The following is a 19,022-nucleotide window of genomic DNA, read 5'->3' as shown; positions in this document are numbered from 1 at the left end:
ATTGAAGATTTCCTGCCATTCCTTCCTGGCCTGCCAGGTTTCATTCGATAGGTCTGTAACCACTCTGATAGGTTTCCCTTTGTATGTGAGGGCCCTTTTCTCCCTAGCTGCTTTCAGAATTCTCTCTTTATCTTTATATTTTGGCAGTTTCACTATGACATGTCGTGCTGAAGGCCGATTCATGTTACGTCTTAAGGGGGTTCTTTGTGCCTCTTGAATTTGAATGTCTATTTCTTTTCCCATATTTGGGAAATTCTCAGTTATAATTTGGCCAAGTATCCCTTCAGGCCCTTTCTCTCTCTCTTCCACTTCAGGAATTCCTATGATACGGATGTTGTTCTGCTTGATTGTATCACTCAGGTCTTGAATTCTCCTTTCCTGATCCTGGATTAATTTCTCTCTCTTTTTTTCAGCTTCCTCTTTTGCTAGAACTGTATCTTCTAATTTACCTATTCTTCTCTCTGCCTCTTCAATCCTTGAGGTGGCTGCCTCCAGTTTGTTATTCACCTCACCTATAGCCTATTGTGAGTTTTTCTTTTTTTAAAAAATATATTGTTGGTTTTGGTTTGCTAACATTTTATTGAGGATTTTTGCATCTATGTTCATCAGAGATATTGGCCTGTAGTTCTCTTGTTTTGTAGTGTCTTTACCTGGTTTTGGTATCAGGGTACAGCTGGCCTCATAGAATATATGTTAAAGCTTTCCTTCCTCTTCTATTTTTTTGAAATTGTTTCAGAAAAATAGATATTAGCTCTTCTTTAAATGTTTGTTAGAATTAACCAGTGAAGCCACCTGGTCCTAAACTTTTGTTTGTTGTGGGTTTGTTTGTTTGCTTTTATTACTGATTCAAACTACCATACTGGTGATTAGTCTGTTCAAATTTGATATTTCTTCCTGATCTAGTTTGAGAAGGTTATATATTTCTTGGAATTTATCCATTTCTTCTATGCTATCCAGTTTGTTGCCATATACTTTTCCATAATACTATCATAACCCTTAGTATTTCTGTGGTTTCGGTTATTTCTCATATTTTCGGATTTTGAGTCCCCCCTCCCCCCCAACCTCCGCTTTCTTTTAAGAGACAGAGAGAGTATATGTGTGTGTGAGGGGAGGAGTAAAGAGAGAGGAAGAGAGAGAAAATCTTAAGCAGGCACCATGCAAAGGGTAGAGACCACCTCGAGGCTAGATCTCATGACTCTGAGATCATAACCTGAGCCAAAATCAAGAGTTAGATGCTTATAACCAACTAAGCCACCCACATGCACCATTCTCTCTCTCTTTGTTGGTGAGTCTGACTAAAGGATTATCCTTTTTTTTTTTAATCTTTTACAAAAAACAGCTCCTGGTTTCCTTGATTTCTTGTTTTTAGTTTCTATTTATTTCTTCTCTATTCTTTATTTCCTTCCTTCATCTGATTTTGGGTTTTGTTGTGTTTCCAGCTCCTTTAGGTGTGAGATTAGGTTGAGATTTTTCCTGCTTCTTGAGGTAGGTCTGTGTTGTGATAATCTTCCTTCTTGGAACAGCATTTGCTGCAACCCAAAGATTTAGGGCCATTGTGTCTTCATTTCCATTTGTCTCTATGTATGTTTTAATTTCTTGTTCAATCCATCATTGTTTAGTAGCATGTTATGTAATCTTTATCTAGGTGTGTCCTTTCCAGATTTGTGCCTGTGATTGATTTCTAGTTTCATACTATTGTATTTGGAATAGACGCATAATATGACTTCAAATTTTTTCAATTTGTTTAATTTTAAAAATTATTTTGTGGCTTAACATGTAATCTATTCTGAAAAATGTTTCATGTGCACTTGAAAAGAATGTATTACACTGTTTTAAGATGGAAAGTTCTGAGTATCTCTTAGATCCATTTAGTTCAATGTATCATTCAAAGCCACTGTTTCCTTACTGATTTTGTTTTGATAATCTATCCATTGATGTAAGTTGGGAGTTAAAGTACCCTACTGTTATTGTGTTACTATTGATTACTCCTTTTATGTATGTTAATAGCTTCTTTATGTATTTGTTCCCATGCTGGGTGCAGAACTATTTACAAATTTTATTATCTTCTTGTTGGATTATTTCCTTTATGATTATGTAGTATCGTTCTTTGTATCTTGTTATAGTCTTTGTTTTAAAGTTTTTAATGTTTATTTTTGAGAGACAGACAGAGAGAGAAAGAGAGAGAGAGAGAGAGAGAGAGAGAGAGAGAGAGAGAGAGAGAGGGAGAGCAAGCACACAAGTGTGGGAGAAACACAGAGAGAGGGAGACACAGAATCCAAAGCAACTTCCAGGCTCTGTGCTGTCAGCACAGAGCCCAATGTGGGGCTTGCATCCATGAACCAGTGAGATCATGACCTGAGCTAAAGTTGGATGCTTAACTGACTGAGCCACCCAGGTGCCCCTGGTCTTTGTTTTAAAGTCATTTTGGGGCACCTGGGTAGCTCAGTCAGTTAAGCGTCCAACATCAGCTCAGGTCATGATCTTACAGTCTGTGAATTCATGCCCTGCAGTGGGCTCTGTGCTGATGGCTCAGAGCCTGGAGCCTGCTTCAGATTCTGTCTCCCTCCCTCTCTCTGCCCCTCTCCTACTCATGCTCTGTCTCTGAAAAATAAATAAAGTCTATTTTGCCTGATAGAAGGATTACTAACTCGGCTTTCTTTTCACTTCAGCATTTCAGCATTTGCATGATAAATGTTTTTTCATACTTTCACTTTCAATTTGCATTTATCTTTAGGTCAAAAATGTGTCTCTTGTAGACATCATGTAAATGGGCTTTTTTAAAAATAGTTTATTTTCAAATTGGTTTCCATAGTATACCCAGTGCTTCTCCCCAAGTGCCCCCCACCATGACCATCACCCCCTTCCCTCCCTCCCCCTCCCCCTTCAGTCCATGGTTTGTTTTCAATATTCAATAGTCTTTCATGATTTGTGTCCCTCACTCTCCCCAGCTCTCTTTTCCCCTTCCTCGCCCTATGGTCCTCTGTTAGGTTTCTCCTGTTAGACCTATGAGTGCAAACATATGGTATTTGTCCTTCTCTGCCTGACTTATTTCGCTTAGCATGACACCCTCAAGGTCCATCCACTTTCCTACAAATGGCCAGATTTTATTCTTTCTCATTGCCATGTAGTACTTCATTGTGTATATATACCACATCTTCTTGATCCACTCATCAGGTGATGGATATGTGGGCTCTTTCCATGATTTGACTATTGTAGAAAGTGCCGCTATGAACATTGGGGTACATGTGCTCCTATGCATCAGCCCTTCTGTATCCTTTTGGTAAGTCCCTAGCAGGGCTATTGCTGGGTCATAAGGGAGTTCTATGGATAGTTTTTTGAGAAACCTCCACACTGTTTTCCAGAGCGGCTGCACTAGTTTACGTTCCCACCAACAGTGTAGGAGGGTGCCCATTTCTCCACATCCTCACCAGTATCTACATTCTCTTGATTTGTTCATTTTAGTGACTCTGACCAGTGTGAGGTGGTATCTCAGTGTGGTTTTGATTTCTATTTCCCTTATGATGAGTGATGCTGAGCATCGTTTCATGTGTCTGTTGGCCATCTGAATGTCCTCTTTGGAGAAGTGTCTATTCAGGTCTTCTGCCTGTAAATAGGCTTTCTTAAAGCTATTTATTTATGTAGTCTCTACATCCAATGTAGGGCTCAATCTTGTTTCTTTATCCATTCCATCACCCTGTCTTTTGATTGGAACATGTAGTCTATTTGCATTCAAAGAAATTATTGATAAGTTTGTACTTATTTCCATTTGCTACTTGTTTATAGTTATTTTTATAGTTCTTCTCTGTTCCTTTCTTTTACTCTTTTCTCTCATGGTTTGCTGGTTTTCTTTAGTGATGTATTTGTATAAATACATTCCTTCCTCTTTACTTTTTTTGCATATCAATTACTGGTTTTTGATTTGTTGTTGCCATTAGGTTGGTATATAACATCTATGCATATAGCACTGTATATTAAATTGATGGTTGCTTAAGTTTGAACCCATTCTAAAAGCACTAAAGTTTTACTCCTCTTCTTTCTACATTTTAGGTATGTGGTGTCATGTTTTATGCTTTTTTGTGAATCCTTTGATTTTTATAGGTATACCTAATTTTACTGCTTTTGTGCTTACTATTTTTCTTATTCTTGCTTGTGGTGTTTCCTTTCCATTCAGAGAGTCCTCTTTAATATTTCTTGTAAGGCTGGTTTAGTGGTGATGAACTTATTTATTTATTTATCCAGGAAACACTCCTCTTGTGAATGACAGCCCTGATGGATAGAGTATTCTTGGTTGCAGGTTTCTTTCATTCAGCACTTTTCTTATACCGTGCCTTCCTTCTGTCCCTTCTTCTGCTGAAAAAGCAACTCATATCCCAATTTGGTTTCCCTCATAGATAGTTTTCTTTTGCAGCTTTATCACTACTTTTTGCCATTTTAATTACTATGTGCCTTGGTGTTGACCTTCTTGGGTTGATTTTTGGGGGGAGCTCCCTGTGCCTCCCAGATCTGGATTTTTGTTTCCTTCCCCAGATTCATGAAGTTTTGAGCTATTATTTCTTCAAATAACATTTTCTCCCCCAATTTTCTCCATCTTCTTCTTGGATCTCTATAATGTGGCTGTTATTATGGTTAATGGTGTGGCTGAGTTCTCTTAACCTATTTTCATTTTTTACTACTCTTTTTTTCTCTATCTTGTTCAGTTTGATTGCTTTTCATTAGTCTGTTCTCCAGGTCATTGATCTGTTCTTATGCTTCCTCTGGTCTACTATTTTCCCCCTCTAGTATACTTTTTCAGTTATTGAGTTCTTCATCTCTGACTGGTTTTTCACATTTTCTCTCTTTGTTGAGGTATTTTCTCAACTCCAGGGTGTATCTTTATGACCATTAATTTATTTTTGACACGGAGTAGGATTTATTGGTGGGCATGAATAAGGAGAGGCCAGTGCTGAGGTTCTCATGAGTGTTGAGAGCACCACTGTTCCAGGGGCCACAATTTGGAATATATTTGATGCTATGGCCATCTGAGATGTCTTAAAGGTCATTTAGGGCCCACCCATACAATCAACAGGCAATGTAATCATACATTGCCAAGGAGGCTACTCTTTGTAGCCACTGTACACTAGGCCCCATGGGAAAAGAGCACAGTATGACCATTACTTTTAATTGTCCATCAGTCATATTGCTTTTCTCACTTTCCTTTAGTTCACGTGCTGTGATTTTGTCCTGTTCCTTGATTTGGGGTATATTCCTTTGTCTCCTCATTTTGTCTAACTCTCTGTGTCAGCTGTATCTCCTGCTCTTGAAAGTAGTGGCCTTATGGAGAAGAGTTCCTGTAGTGCCTTGCAGTGTAATGTTCCATGTTCACCACAACCTGATGCTTCAGGGTGTCTCCTACGTGTGTTACATGTGTCCTACTTTGTGGCTGAGTCATGTTTGCCTCCAGTCCAGTTGTCTGCAATGGCTTTCTGCCTATTGTGGGCAGGGTTTGGTCTCTGTGTTATAATTTGGCCAGTCTGGTGTCTCTTTGGGCTTGACTTGGGTCAGCCCAGATGTTTGCTGGAGCTGCAGGGTGCTCTCTCCGGGTTGACCCCTGAGAGGCTTTTGTTGGGTAGGCAAGACCTGCAGTCAGACCACATCTGCCCAGAGCTGGGTCCACAATTGAATTGGTGTGTATGGTTATCTTTTCCTCTCTCTAGAGTAGGAGTCACTTTGGAGCCGTGTTAGCCCACTGGGGCTGCTTGTACAATGCCAGGTTTGTGGCCCTTCTCTGGATGGACTCCTGCTGAGTGGAGAGGTTTGGAGAAGGTGAATGCATGGGAAAACACAGGGGTGGGGCATGTTGTTAGCAAGCTAATTGGTGAGTGTGTATGTTGTGCTGGTCCTTCGAGATGTCCATTTATCTAACTTGGTAACCAGGCACCAATAGTCTGAAAGCTCCAGAAGAGTGTTCTTATTTTAAGAGAATTATTTTCTGTCTCTACTGACTAAAAGCATCAATCTTCAAAACATGCCACCTTAGACAAATAATAAGTGAAGGCATTTATACTTAGATACAGTCCTGGCAGAAAAGAGGGCAGAACAGCAGAGTGGATTTAGGATCTTCAAGTATCCCAGTTTTCCAATACTCACCCTGCATGTGTCCCACCTCCAAAAGGCTACTACAGTTGGGAAATCCTGCATATAGTCAACATTTGTTTTATTTAAAAAAATTTTTGAGAGAGAGTGCATGCATGCAAGTGGGAGAGGGGCAGAGGGGGAGAGAGAATCTTAAGCAGGCTCCACACTCAATGTAGGGCTTGATCTCACCATTATGAGATCATGACCTGAGCTGAAATCGAGTTGGCTGCTTGACTGAGCCATCCTAGTGCCCCCATTTTTGCTTTATGTTTAAAAAAAATAAAATCACAAAATACACCTCTGTTGGGAACTTGGGAAGTTCCTCTTAAAGGCAGGTTTGGCTTTTGATAGTCTCACACTAACGAGAACTGCACCCCATCTATATTAAGGATGGTTGTCTTCTGGAATCAGCATGAGGAAAACTTAATAAGCCTAAAATAAGAAAATCAGTGATATTTCTGCTCATTTTAAATCTCAGGGATATTGAAAATAGTTTATATCTTTAAAAAAATCACAAAGTGAAGTATTTACATTGGCTTACATTTTTATTTAAAAATTTTTAATGTTTATTTTATTGATTTTGTGAGAGAGAGAGAGAGAAAAAAGCAGGGGAGGGGCAAGGATAGAGGGAGAGAGAGAGAATCTCAAACAGGCTCCATGCTGTCAGGGCAGAGCAAGATATAGAGTTTAATTTCACAAACTGTGAAATCATGACCTGAGCCAATATCCAGAGTTGAAGGCTTAACCAACTGAGCCACCCCTGGCTTACCTTTTTCTTTGACAAAGTCCTTTTGGACCTCTGGAATCAGGAAGCTATAAACCAACTCAGCAACAATCTTCTCTGACTGAAGCTGATTTCGACTAAAAAACAAAACAAAACAATCCAAATTATTTCCTTTGTTGACTTGCTTGAGCTGCTGATTTATACCCAGTTTTTCCTTGCTTGTGTAAGAAACTCCACTGTTCAAGTACCACCATTGCTTTTTCTTTGATTAAGTACTCTGAAATCTTAGACTCCTGTAGGGCTTGGTTAACTCCATGCAAATTCAGATTTCACCTTGTTCTTCATTTAACCTGCCTGCCAGGAAGGGAATGTTAGAGATATAACTTATACAGGAAGCCAAAAACTTTGGGGTGAAGTAATATTGCACATACTTCTTCACATTGCTCTCATGCTCTGTGATAAGTAATATGGTAGCAAAGCAGACTATAGAGGAGAACTAAAAACTATTTTTAGTGCTCCTGCTATACAAAGGTAAACAATGGACACTGAAACAGGAGTTATATACTTGTTTCTCATTGGTGGTAAAATCATAAGCACTTGAAAAATATACATGAGTAAGAGCAAATAGGCTGTCCATTCTCCCCCCTGTTCTCTCGGCACAAACCTGCTCTCCATTTCGTAAGCAATGTCATTGATTTCCTCAGCCATCTTCTCAATCTCTGCCCTGGCTTGTTCTTCTGCAGTATTCTCTTCAGTATTCAGTATTATGTCTTCCAGATAGGAAGTTACAGTACTTTGGTGAACTTTAATCACCTGCAAAAACCAAAAGTACCTTCATTACTGAAAACAGGAATAGTATTGTAAATAAGATCCAAAAAATGCATAAACATTGATCTTTTTTTTTTTTTCTAGCACATCTATTTTGTTTGTTAAGTCAGTAGTCCCATCGTTGATCTTTTTTTTCTTAACTGTCTGGTCAGTCTGTTTCTAGTCCACCTACTTGCCCATTCTTGGCAGCCCCTATCCATCTAGCCCATTTTAGAATTAACGGCTCTTACTCAGGATGGACAGTACAACACTGCAGAAAGATCGCTGGCTTCAGTCAATAACCTTGTTTTGGATCCTTGCTTTGTTCTTACCAGTAGTGTGACTTAATCAAACTCCTCTTAGTGACAGAGACTAAGAGGATTTCCCAATGTCCTTTTTCCTCCTTCCTCTTACATAACAGAGCCTCTGAGCCAACAAGTGTCTAGAATAAAGACTATATTTCCTAGTTCCCATAGTTCTGGTTGAGGCAGTACATGCAGAAATAATCTGTGTGCTTTCCAGAAAGGACTCTTAAATGGAATTTGTCTTTTCATTTCTCATTTCATGGGGATGTAATGCTGGAGAATCAGAAATCATCTTAAACTGCCAGAAGGGCATGCCTTAGGGAAGAAAAGCAGAAAGCTACAAGGACTCTGGGGTTCTGATGAATTTCTGAACTATCATGCCCTGGACTGCTGCTGCTTTAGCTTTCTGAAATTGGGAAATAGAACACATATTTAGGAAAGTGCATCGTGACAGATGTACAATGTAATGAATTAGGGTAAATCTAGTACCCATATAGCTACTGCAAGAATTCTAGAAGGCCACTCTGCGTTCTTGACCACAGCCACTTTCCACTCATGATTTTATGGTAAACACTCCCATTTCTTTATAGTTTTATTCCTTAAGTATGCAACTGTAAACAGTACAGCTCAGTTTCGTCGGTAGATGTACAGGAAGTATCATAAGCATCAAGTGCACCATACTTAGGTTTATATGCATTCTGTCTCAACAGATTTTGAACTTCTTGGGGGAAAGGCACCTTTCTATTTCATGTCTGAATATTTCTTTGGGACTCAGTAACAACTCTGCCCATTTTTCTTCACTGGCAGTGCAGCCAGTCCTGAGTATGTAATGTTTAGTGTATATCTACTTGTAAAACACCATATCCATAACCTTGAATCCCTAGGCCTTCCCTATGCATGAGACCCAATGACCAGTTTAATATGGTATCAACTAAACCAACCAACCAAAATGTATTTGCTGACTGTCTTGTGTGCAGAGATCGGTGCTGGTGCTATGGAACAGGCAAAGGGGTATACTGTATGCCTTCTCTCACCGAGCTCACGGTCTTCTTCAGGAAGCAAGCTGTACCTGCATGGAGCCATGATACCGGGGAGTCTTATAACAGTTCGGGGGTGGGATGTTTAACGTGGCCCACCTCTAGCAGTATATGTACATGTGTGTTCACATATACCTTTATAAATGTGTCAGTTTCTGGACATATTTGTGCTTGCATGTGCTTGAATGAATAAGGAAACATAGGTGGCTGTACGTGTCTTTACATGTGTTTCTCCCATATACCCTGCATTATGCTTGTGCATATGTGCAGGCACACATGTCTGTGTTTAAATATGAGTCTATAACTTTCTGTATCTTCATTTCTCAACATACTGTTTTTCTGGAAATTTACTTAAATATACCAAAACACAGAAATATATACATTATGTGCAAGCATATTTATCTTTAAAAGGGTCTTATGAAGGCAGATTAGGAATTTAAGTGATGGATGGTATTTGAATCTGAGGTCCACAAAAAGATATGTTGTTTACATAAATGGTCCTTAAATCAGGGTGGGTCATCTTAACCCTTTCTCGCCTCTCCTAGAAATGGCTGACGTCTCCTGGGCTCATTCCCACTTAGAAGGTACCTTCCTAGAAGCCTTTCCCTCCTTCTTCCTTTCTGTGTTTTTGAGCATAGTGGTTCCTGTGTCCCTTTCCTTTCTATTCTCACCCCCAGGTTGATTCTTCTCATCTTAGCTGGTTTTTCCTTAGTGACATTAGGTAGGGGTAGTAAGTTTTGCTAATAATTTCTAAGTCTCAAAAAGCAACTCATTTTTTGAAGCAAAATGTATTAAGATGGTAGGAAACTAGAATATGGATTATAAACTCGTATGCATTGTAGATGATCTGCCCCTCCAGTTAAAAAGCTGAACCTGACTACTTGACTACATGTAGCTCAAAATTTAAGCTGTATAGAGGGAGAGCAATCTATTTGGCTTAAACAACAACAACAACAACTTGAAATCCACACAGAAAATACTGTTCACAAATCAATTCTAATTCCATGAGAATTGGGTAAATCCTGAAAATCTTAGCTCAAATAAGATCTCAAATGAATGCATATTTTTTTAACTTAGGAGCTCAAAAGTATGCACACATACAATTCACATAGCCCTCCTGGACAAGAAATGTTTTCTGTTCCAAGTTGGCTCTTTCTCTCTTTCCCATGTAGTCCACACCTGGTCCAAGGGAAACTCTCACACAGCCTTGCCTTGACATATTCTGGGTGTGCTGGCCACCCATACAGCCCAACCCCCGTCCTCTCCATTGCTAGGAGGGGGACACACCCTAACTGGAAGAATGTATAGAAAGCTCTCCAGTGCCTACAGGAAAAGAAACCAACCTCTGGGTGTGTGTTGGCAGGGGGAGAGCCACAGCACAGTCCCTCTTAAATAAAATTGGAGGGGATTTACGAGGAAGATTTAACACTTGAGGTTATTTATGTGTCCGTATTTGTATTAGGTTTGAGACATTCTAGTGGAGGTGTCAAACAAATTCCTGCTTCTACCCCTGCCCCAAAATAATTCCACTAATTCCGTTCAAAAACAATACCATCGTCTTCCCAATTACCTAAGCCAGAAACTGGACATCTTCCTTGACTTCTTGTTTCTCATTGGCCTAAATTACTTCAACAGCCTCCTTCCTGTTCTGCTCCCTCCAACCTGTTCTCCACACAGCAAGCAGAGGAACCTGTTTAAAATGCATCACTGGCCCCCATCTGTTTCCTTCATGAAGCTTACTGTATTTTCTAATTCTACACATATCTGCATGTTATTTAATATTTAAGCCCCCAGAGAAAAGGGACCATGTCTGGTTTCCCACTGTGCCTAGCATATTGTAGGAACTCAATATCTATTTGTAGAACACAATGAAAAACAAAGGGCCTTTCATATCACGAGTTTCATTTGATTTGACTTGGCTCCTTACACACAAGCAGCTTCCAGACATCCAGTCGCCCCACTTGCCTCCTTGAATATCTCGTCCTCCTCCCGCAGGCGCCTCTGCTCCACTTGGCGCCGGCCACTCTCCTGAGCTTCGCGCATCCTCCGCTGCCGCTCAGCCAACATGGCGAAAGCGTGGATCCTCCTCTCTTCCTGTAGTCTCACCAGCTCTTTGGACAGGAAGTCAAACATGTCTGCCAGCACCCTTCCTTCCAGTCCAGCCAAATGGTTTTCAACCAGTGACACCTGAAAAAAAGTAATACATTTTTAAGGATACAAATTCTACTAAGCATGATGATTTATAAGGAGGCTTGCTGAACCACCCAGAACTCCTGATGGTCACTTCACTTCTAGAATGCTCTCAGTGTTTATTATCGCTAGGCCGGCCCCATCCTTAGTGTCCTTACTGCAAAAACAGGACACAAACTTAGATGTGAGAAAGTGGATTGCTCAGTCACTGATAGATTATAGTCCTCAAATTATGAGGAGGACTTAGCAACACATTTCTATTAGTATCCACACAAATGGGGTTTCTCTTTCATTTTTATCCAGAAGCTAACGTGCTTCTATCTTCCCAGACATGAAGGGAAATGCTAAGGTTTTTATTAAAATAGTTTTTTTTTGGAGTTCAGAAAAATAGAGTCCCCTAGAAATTCACTTGGATACCTTTTAATTTTTTAATGCTTCATCCTTTGACACAAGTTTGGGGAATTTTGAGATCCTGAATAACATGAAAATAGGAAAATGTGGTACTTTTTATTCTTTTAAATAACTTCAAAGTCATTAAGAACTATCTTTGAAACAGAGTAGGAAAAAAGCCAACAGGGCATTTTTCTATCCAGTTCCTGGGTCTTCCAGGACATTCTGCTCCCGTCTGAACAGAAGTATACCCGGTCTCTATCATTTGCAGGGCTCTCAGACCTCCAGATTTAGACTCTTGTGTCCATATTTTCTTTCTTTGGTCCCTCTGTTGGGCCTCACGGCCTGTGGGTTTCTTTTTCCCTCTCCCAAACTGAGACCATCCACAAGCCTGATGTCATGTAAAAGGAAAAACGTGCTCCTTTCCAAGCTACTTACCATCTGTGCCCAATTCCACATGGTACAAGCACAAATGTGCATTGCTGAGGGTGGGTCCTATTAACTTCACTGTACGCTTACTTTCATAAAGCACTGTACTGTGTAAAGTGATTCTTTTTCATACTGATTTACAGATAAGTGGGAGAGATAGTAAAAGTATGTGTACTCTGTAGTCAGCAACATTAAAAACTGCATACATAGACACATGCCAGGAGAAAAGAGGAAAAACATTTACAGTTGTGGGAGTGGAGCTGCAATACCCAGCTGTTGTCAGGTGACACTAATGACGTCACAGAATGCCACGAGATATTAACATACTTAATATGCAGTTTAACCAGCATGAGCTGTGTACAGCTCTAAGACTCATAAATAAGTGCTGATATTTTAAAATAAATCTCACATTTGTCTTTTTTATTGCATTTATTATTTTTCATTCTGCCAAGCTCCCACTAAAATTTGGTAGCGTCATCAAATATTTAAGAAAATTGGAAGGCAAAAACCTTTTTAAAATGGTTTCTCTCTCTCTTTTTTGCAAATATAAGACCATACTCAGTTCAGTGAGGACACACCCCATTCCAGTTCTGGACTGCAGCAGCATTGTTCCCAAGTGCCGACTATGATAGAGTGATGGGATTGGGGGAATGTTTCTTTTTTGTCATTTCATTTACTATTATTATAAAACCCCTTGTGCAATCATAAAAACCCGGGAGAAAACCTTGTGCTCATGCAAGTGCCTCTGTCGCTGTAAGGCCAGGGTCACTTGCTTCTCAGCTTTCTTCAGCAGCCGGTCATCCTCTTGTAGAGCGTGGCTGGTGCGCAGCTCCTGGATCAGCTCCAGTCGCTTTTCCTTGCCTTCAAACATCTGTATCAAATCAAAAAGAAACTTGCAATTAGCATCCCTTGTGCGAGGCACCAGGGCTCATGCAGGGACTGGTGAGGCACTTGTGAACCATGGCTGCAGTTCTGTGTTCTGGGACCACAGGGTAGGGGTGTTCCACAGAGCTGGGGATCATCTCCCTTCTCTACACCTCCTGCTGGTCAGGAAGAGAAAGGGCTGAGTTAGCAGTTGTTTACTCAGTTTCTTAAAATGCCTCTTGAAGACAAGGTGGTTACTACAGAGTCATTTTAAGAAATCAGAACTGGGGCGCCTGGGTGGCTCAGTCGGTTGAGCAGCCAGCTTCAGCTCAGGTCAGATCTCACGTTTGTGGGTTCGAGCCCCGTGTTGGACTCTGTGCGGACAGCTAGCTCAGAGCCTGGAGCCTGCTTCAGATTCTGTGTCTCCCCCTCTCTCTGCCCCTCCCCCTCTCATGCTCTATCTCTCTCTGTATCCAAAATAAATAAAACTTAAAAAAAAAAAAAAAAAGAAACCAGAACTGGAGCGCCTGGTGGCTCAGTTGGTTAAGGGTCCAATTCTTGATTTTGGCTCAGGTCATGATCTCACAGTGAGATTGAGCCCTGAGTCAGGCCCTGCACTGGGCATGAGGCCTGTTGGGATTCTCTCTCCCTTTGCCCCCTCCCCAACTTGAGCACCCGCGCACATGTGTGTGCACACATACCCACTCTCTCTCATATAAAAAAAACTAGAACCTTCCCCTCATTTTCTGTACTCCTTCCCTAAGAAGCCTGAGGATGGTATTTTTCATAGCCATGTTTTCTTTTCCAAGAGATCTGCCCCTGGTTTGTAATATAAAGTCAGCTGTGACATTTTTCCTGGAGAAATATTCAAGGAGAGTAAAGAATAAAGCTGAACACAAGACGCTCACCCAGCTTCCTAGACTTACTAATTATAACTGAGTCTCTTATGAGTTATAGCTGTGTGAGGAGAAAAAATTTTTTTGCTGGTGCTTTATATTAGTCCACTTTAAAAGTGAAGTGGGCTTGCACAAATTATTTTACAGTCAGGAAGACCAGAGTTCAATTTGCTAGCAGTTAACATCTCAGACTCAAATTATTTGCCCATAAAATGGGGCAACTAATAGAAAAAAAAAAGATGAGATAAGTAAAGCAAAGAATATATATTGTGAGGTAATAGTATGAGTTCAAAACTATACTTACTATTACTTTGTTATTTATTATTCAGATGTTGCTAGCTATATGCAAACTCAATTATATTATGATTTTGTGGAAAATTAGGGAGTCCACTTGGTTTGTGATGCCTTAATAGTAAAAATTCAGGGGCACCACTGGCTTAGTTGGAAGAACATAAAACTCTTGATCTTGAGGTCATGAGTTCAAGTCCCATGTTGGGTGTAGAGATTAAATAATTTTTTTAAAGTCAAAACTTAGGCAGGAAAATTGCTGGATTTAGCAATTCTAAGGAGGATATTAATTTCACTTTGCCCTGTTTACAACAGCAGGTAGGTTCTTTCTCTCCTTGACACTGTGCCACCCACTTGGACAAACTGAAACCGTAGAAGGGAATGGGTGGGTAACTCAAGAGCATAGAGTTCTGTAGGACAGCAAGGTGACAGAGGGAATTCACCCCAAGGAACCAAGCACATATGCGTTCTATAAATCCATCCTCAAAGGAGCAGCACGGGACCAGTGGTCGAACCCTACACACCGTGTTCTGAACGACTCTTCCCCGGAGTAACTTTTGAAGGTAGACCACAGCCATCTCTATATCTTCTTCTTCCTAAAAGAACAAAGTGAGAAGCAAGCAGCTTGAGAAGAGCAGCAGTCAGGATCAAAAAGTTTTTTAAAGACTTAGATCAAACAAAAGAGATTGTGCTAGATGCCAGAGACTTAAAGAGAAATAAATGAGGTCTATATTCTCATTGAATATACAGTATTTTAAATGCTACCATATTGTTAAAATTCATTGTTTAATAATCATATGACATCATTACAAATCATATCAAAAGCAAAAAATTCATGCTATCCCTACAAATTAAGCCATTTACAGTTTTCTATATTCCTTTCCAGGAAAATCTTTCTTGAAGCAACAACTATTGCTTATAACATCCCTTTTGCATGAGTTTTTCATGTTTGATCAAGAGTAGACAAGAAATAAAGCTAGTCTGTGTCAGAGTCTAGAGTAAGGTGTTTCTCACAAGAATTTAGATAAGCTGGTAAAATCAGAATGGACAAGATTAGCCATCTACAAAAATTACCTTAAATAACTGTGTATCAAAAGCAGAGTCTGTAAATCTAATTAAGGTGCCTTGAATGCAAAGGAAAGCAACAGAAATCAATTGCATTCACACATATCAAAGACCATGTGTTAACCACAAGGAGTGACTGGCACAAAGTCTAGCAAAGGGCATATCCAGAAGCACATCCTGGCCACTCCCTCCACACAGGTGACCCATCAGAGGCCCTAATGAGATCTCTTTTCAACTCCCCTCCCTCTGACAATCTTATCAGTACAATGTGGCTTCTTGTGAGAACCACCCTATGCCAGGAGATGATGGGCTGACCTGCTAAGAGGAATGTCCTCATCTACCAGGCACAGTAGAGACTGTGGCATCTCTAGCAGTTTCTTGGGTAGGAAAGGGGGGGCTGTCTAGTCTGAGTCAGTCCTAATATCGGACTCTGGTACCTCGCCCAAACGGAATCTGGTTTGCAGTATGACCCTGGTTAGGATGACCTCTTTGAGCCGGTCCTACCTCAGAAGCCAACCTGTCCTCATGACACCTCTGGCACTTCACTCCTCTCTGACACCAGCTGTCATCAGCCACCTCACCATGTGGGCAAGCTGGTTATAGAAACTGATCATCATTCAGTCTTCTCTTTTTATTTGACATACATGAAGATTATCTTCTGATGCCTATTTTCCTTGGGAAGATTTTGTTGTGCTTATTACTCTGTGTCTGATATTTGAAGCACAAGAATAAATACCATATAAGATCTTGGGAAAGTAACCTGTTAAATTAGGTTTGTTTTTAACTCAAAGTATCTAAGAACAGACAGCAATACTAAATTTATCATTTCAAATCAAGTTTCAGACTTACATTGGAACTCATTTCCAAAGTTGGAGTTGGAAGTCGAGGTTCAGGTAGTGATTTTCTTTGAAGAAAGCGAAGAGGTTTCTTTGGTTCAAGAACTTTATTCTTCTTATCCAATATTGCCTGGAATAATAACACCAACTAGTGTCATTCCTTACCTTTGTGTTTTCTTCCACTACCAGATGTAGGTCACAGTTCTGAAGATCAATGAGAAATTACCTTCTCTATGGGTATGCTTAGACAGTTTGAGAAGGTCCAAACCTGGGTGTTTCTGTGACCAAGGGATGGTATGATATTCCTAAAGATCAACTAGCCACTGGATAAACATGGCACATATTCTAAGTTTATCCATTTTAATCAAAGATTTGGGGGGATTTAAAAAATTTGAGATTTTAAAAGGTTCTCTCATATGTATGCAAACAAACCCCCCAACTCCTATTCTTTCACAAGAGCCTATTATCTGTTTAGAATAAGTGCCTGGGCAATAAAAAATTTCCCTGTGCCATAAATGATGGAAATATTTGATGTTTTGTTGATATGGGGGAACTGAGGAGCATTCAAGAGCAACTGTCTCAAACTGGGGAGCTTCCCCCTGACAGTGAGGACTGCACATCGTGATTTTTGAAAATGAACTTGTTTCCTTGTGAAAGAGTGTATGTTCTGATTTCAACACACACTTTGTTTTACTTTTGATCACCCCAAATCCCTCAAATTATGTGTGACATAGGATTTTGTTCACTAGTTCTATTTTCAACCACAGGGGGATACTTTCAACTTAAAAGTATCAAAAATTCTGATCTGTCATTTAAAAAATCATACTTTAGAATCACATTTTTCATCACATAATTTTTCAATTAGTTTCCCCACAGAAAACATAGAGAAATGATAAAACAAGCACAAAGCCAAAACTTGAAATTAGCACAAATATGCAAATTGAGTAAAATTTGAAACCACATGAAATTACTGTGGTTGTAACAGAACCTCTTGAGTTTCTACAAAATTAACACCAGATATATCTAACAGTTCTAATATATTACAGCTTTACAATAGCCATAACTACTGAATCAATAGAAAGCAACAGCAAACTAAAAAATAGTAATTCTAAACACACGCATCTCTTCAGTGGCACCACATTAAACCACTTTAAAACCGATCATTCATAATGTGTTGGCATCAATCTGGGAAAACAGGCACTCTCATACATTGCAGCAACTAGTACATCACTTATGTAAGAAAATTTGTCAGTACCCATCAAAACTATAAATGCAGGCATATTGTGGGCCAGCAATTCCATTCATCTAAGAATTTTCTTCTAGATATGTTTACACATGTACCAAATTGTATGCAAACAAGGATACTCAATGCAGTATTACTTTTTTTTTTTTTTTTTTTTGAGAGACAGAGAGAGGCAGCACCAGCAGGGGAGGGTCAGAGAGAGAGGGAGACACAGAATCTGAAGCAGGCTCCAGGCTCTGAGCTGTCAGCACAGGGCCCGATGTGGGGCCTGAACCCACAAACCGTGAGATCATGACCTGAGCCGAAGCCGGGTGCCTAACCGACTGAGCCCCCCAGGTGCCCCTGTATTACTTTTAATACAAAAAAACTTGGGACAAAATAAATAACCATAAGAGGGAATTGGTTAAATATGGCACATTTATGAAATGATAAATTACGCAAAAAATAATGTAACACAAGTATGGGATGATCTCCAAGATATATTAAATAATAAAAGCACAGACAAAACAGTGTGTATTATAAACTAACATTTGTGTAAAAAAAGTTTAAAAAGATATTTGGAACTGCATAGCTGGGAGACAGGGATAGAAGGTTTACATCTAATACTCTCATGTAAGTCCTGAATTTTGACCTATGTGGATATTTTTTATGTAGATATTTTTCTCAGTCAATAAATAAATTCTAAATATGAGAGAAAAGAAAGAAAAAATTAAATTTTGAAAAAAAGGAACTGGATTTTCATAATTAAAAATGTTTGGTCAAGAAGGCCAATCAAAAGTATACTAAAACTAACAAAAATATTTGAGAGTTTCTTCAATCTCAGTCTTATCATTGTCTTGAATAATAAAGTTCCCAGGGAGAGAGAAAGGAACATGTATATGAGAATATCACGGAAATGCTCTTACCAAACAATACATTTTAACCTGCTTAAAAAACAAACAGGCTCAGCAACTAAGTTTAATCCATGTTTTTCATAAATAAAAGAACTGATAGTCTTTAAATCTACTTTGAGATGTAAGCAATTTGACAAGTCTTCAAAAATATATTCCAAGCTAAATAACCATGAATAGCCTGAAACTATTGTACTGTGGAAATTCTTTTATACCATTCTAGATACTTCTCCTCCATGATTACTATGGCATATCTCATAAAGTATTTTTTAAACCTTATACCACCTGTACCTTCATATTTCTATGATTCTGAATTCTCAAAATAATATAACCATAAGACTAAAGGCTGATACATTGCTTGGACATAAACCTGATATTTACTGATTCCCTTAAATTCAAACCAATATTCTAAACAAATAGACTCCACATAACGGCATCTCATCCCAAATCCAAAACGACAGATACAAAACAGGGACATAAAAGAATGTGAATGCTAAGACCCCATCAGCTACAACAAACATTAAACACAGCCCATGTCTTGCCAGATTAATACAAATCACACATTATAGCCTATTTACCTCAGTTTCTATTACTTGATAACAGAGGTCGGGCTATCAAAAACATTAAAAGGTATTCTAAAGGCAAGGTTAAAAAAAAAAAAAAAACGGTCTAAAGAGAGAAAGCAATTATTAGGACCAGATTCAGGTAGAACATAAATGTTGGAATTATCAGACAGAAAATTTTAAATAACAATGATTAATATGTTAAGTGCTCTAATGGAAAAGGTAGGTAACATGCAAAAATAGATTAGTAATGTAAATAAAAACAGAAACTCAAATAAATAAAAGGCAAGGCTAGAAATCAAAACACTATAACAGAAATGAAGAATGCCATGCCATCAATAGGCTCATCAGTAGACTCCACAGAGCTAAAAAAAGAAGAAG

The 19,022-nt window shown here is 39.3% G+C and overlaps 1 protein-coding gene and 1 non-coding gene across 5 annotated transcripts in view; both read right to left on the bottom strand.

Moving 5' to 3' along the window:
* The window catches only part of MAATS1 (MYCBP associated and testis expressed 1), an 89,424-nt gene that overhangs the window by 11,203 nt on the left and 59,199 nt on the right, over positions 1–19,022 (bottom strand). For all 4 annotated transcript variants that reach the window (XM_029939387.1, XM_029939389.1, XM_029939388.1 and 1 more), the window contains 6 exons: positions 15,959–16,075; positions 14,569–14,640; positions 12,721–12,867; positions 10,953–11,174; positions 7,503–7,651; positions 6,884–6,975 (listed from right to left, as the gene is read on the bottom strand). In XM_029939387.1, the coding sequence (XP_029795247.1) occupies positions 6,884–6,975; positions 7,503–7,651; positions 10,953–11,174; positions 12,721–12,867; positions 14,569–14,640; positions 15,959–16,075 (799 nt within the window). The remainder of the gene's footprint in view (positions 1–6,883; positions 6,976–7,502; positions 7,652–10,952; positions 11,175–12,720; positions 12,868–14,568; positions 14,641–15,958; positions 16,076–19,022) is intronic.
* On the bottom strand, positions 5,022–5,160 carry LOC115293084. The gene has a single exon (XR_003909345.1). It is a non-coding gene; the product is annotated as a small nucleolar RNA SNORA70 (small nucleolar RNA).

The sequence above is a fragment of the Suricata suricatta genome, chromosome 5 (genome assembly GCF_006229205.1).
Source record: "Suricata suricatta isolate VVHF042 chromosome 5, meerkat_22Aug2017_6uvM2_HiC, whole genome shotgun sequence".
Taxonomy (NCBI): Eukaryota; Metazoa; Chordata; class Mammalia; order Carnivora; family Herpestidae; genus Suricata; species Suricata suricatta.
The sequence above is the reverse complement of the archived record's forward strand: the minus strand, read 5'-3'. Positions and strand labels throughout refer to the sequence as shown.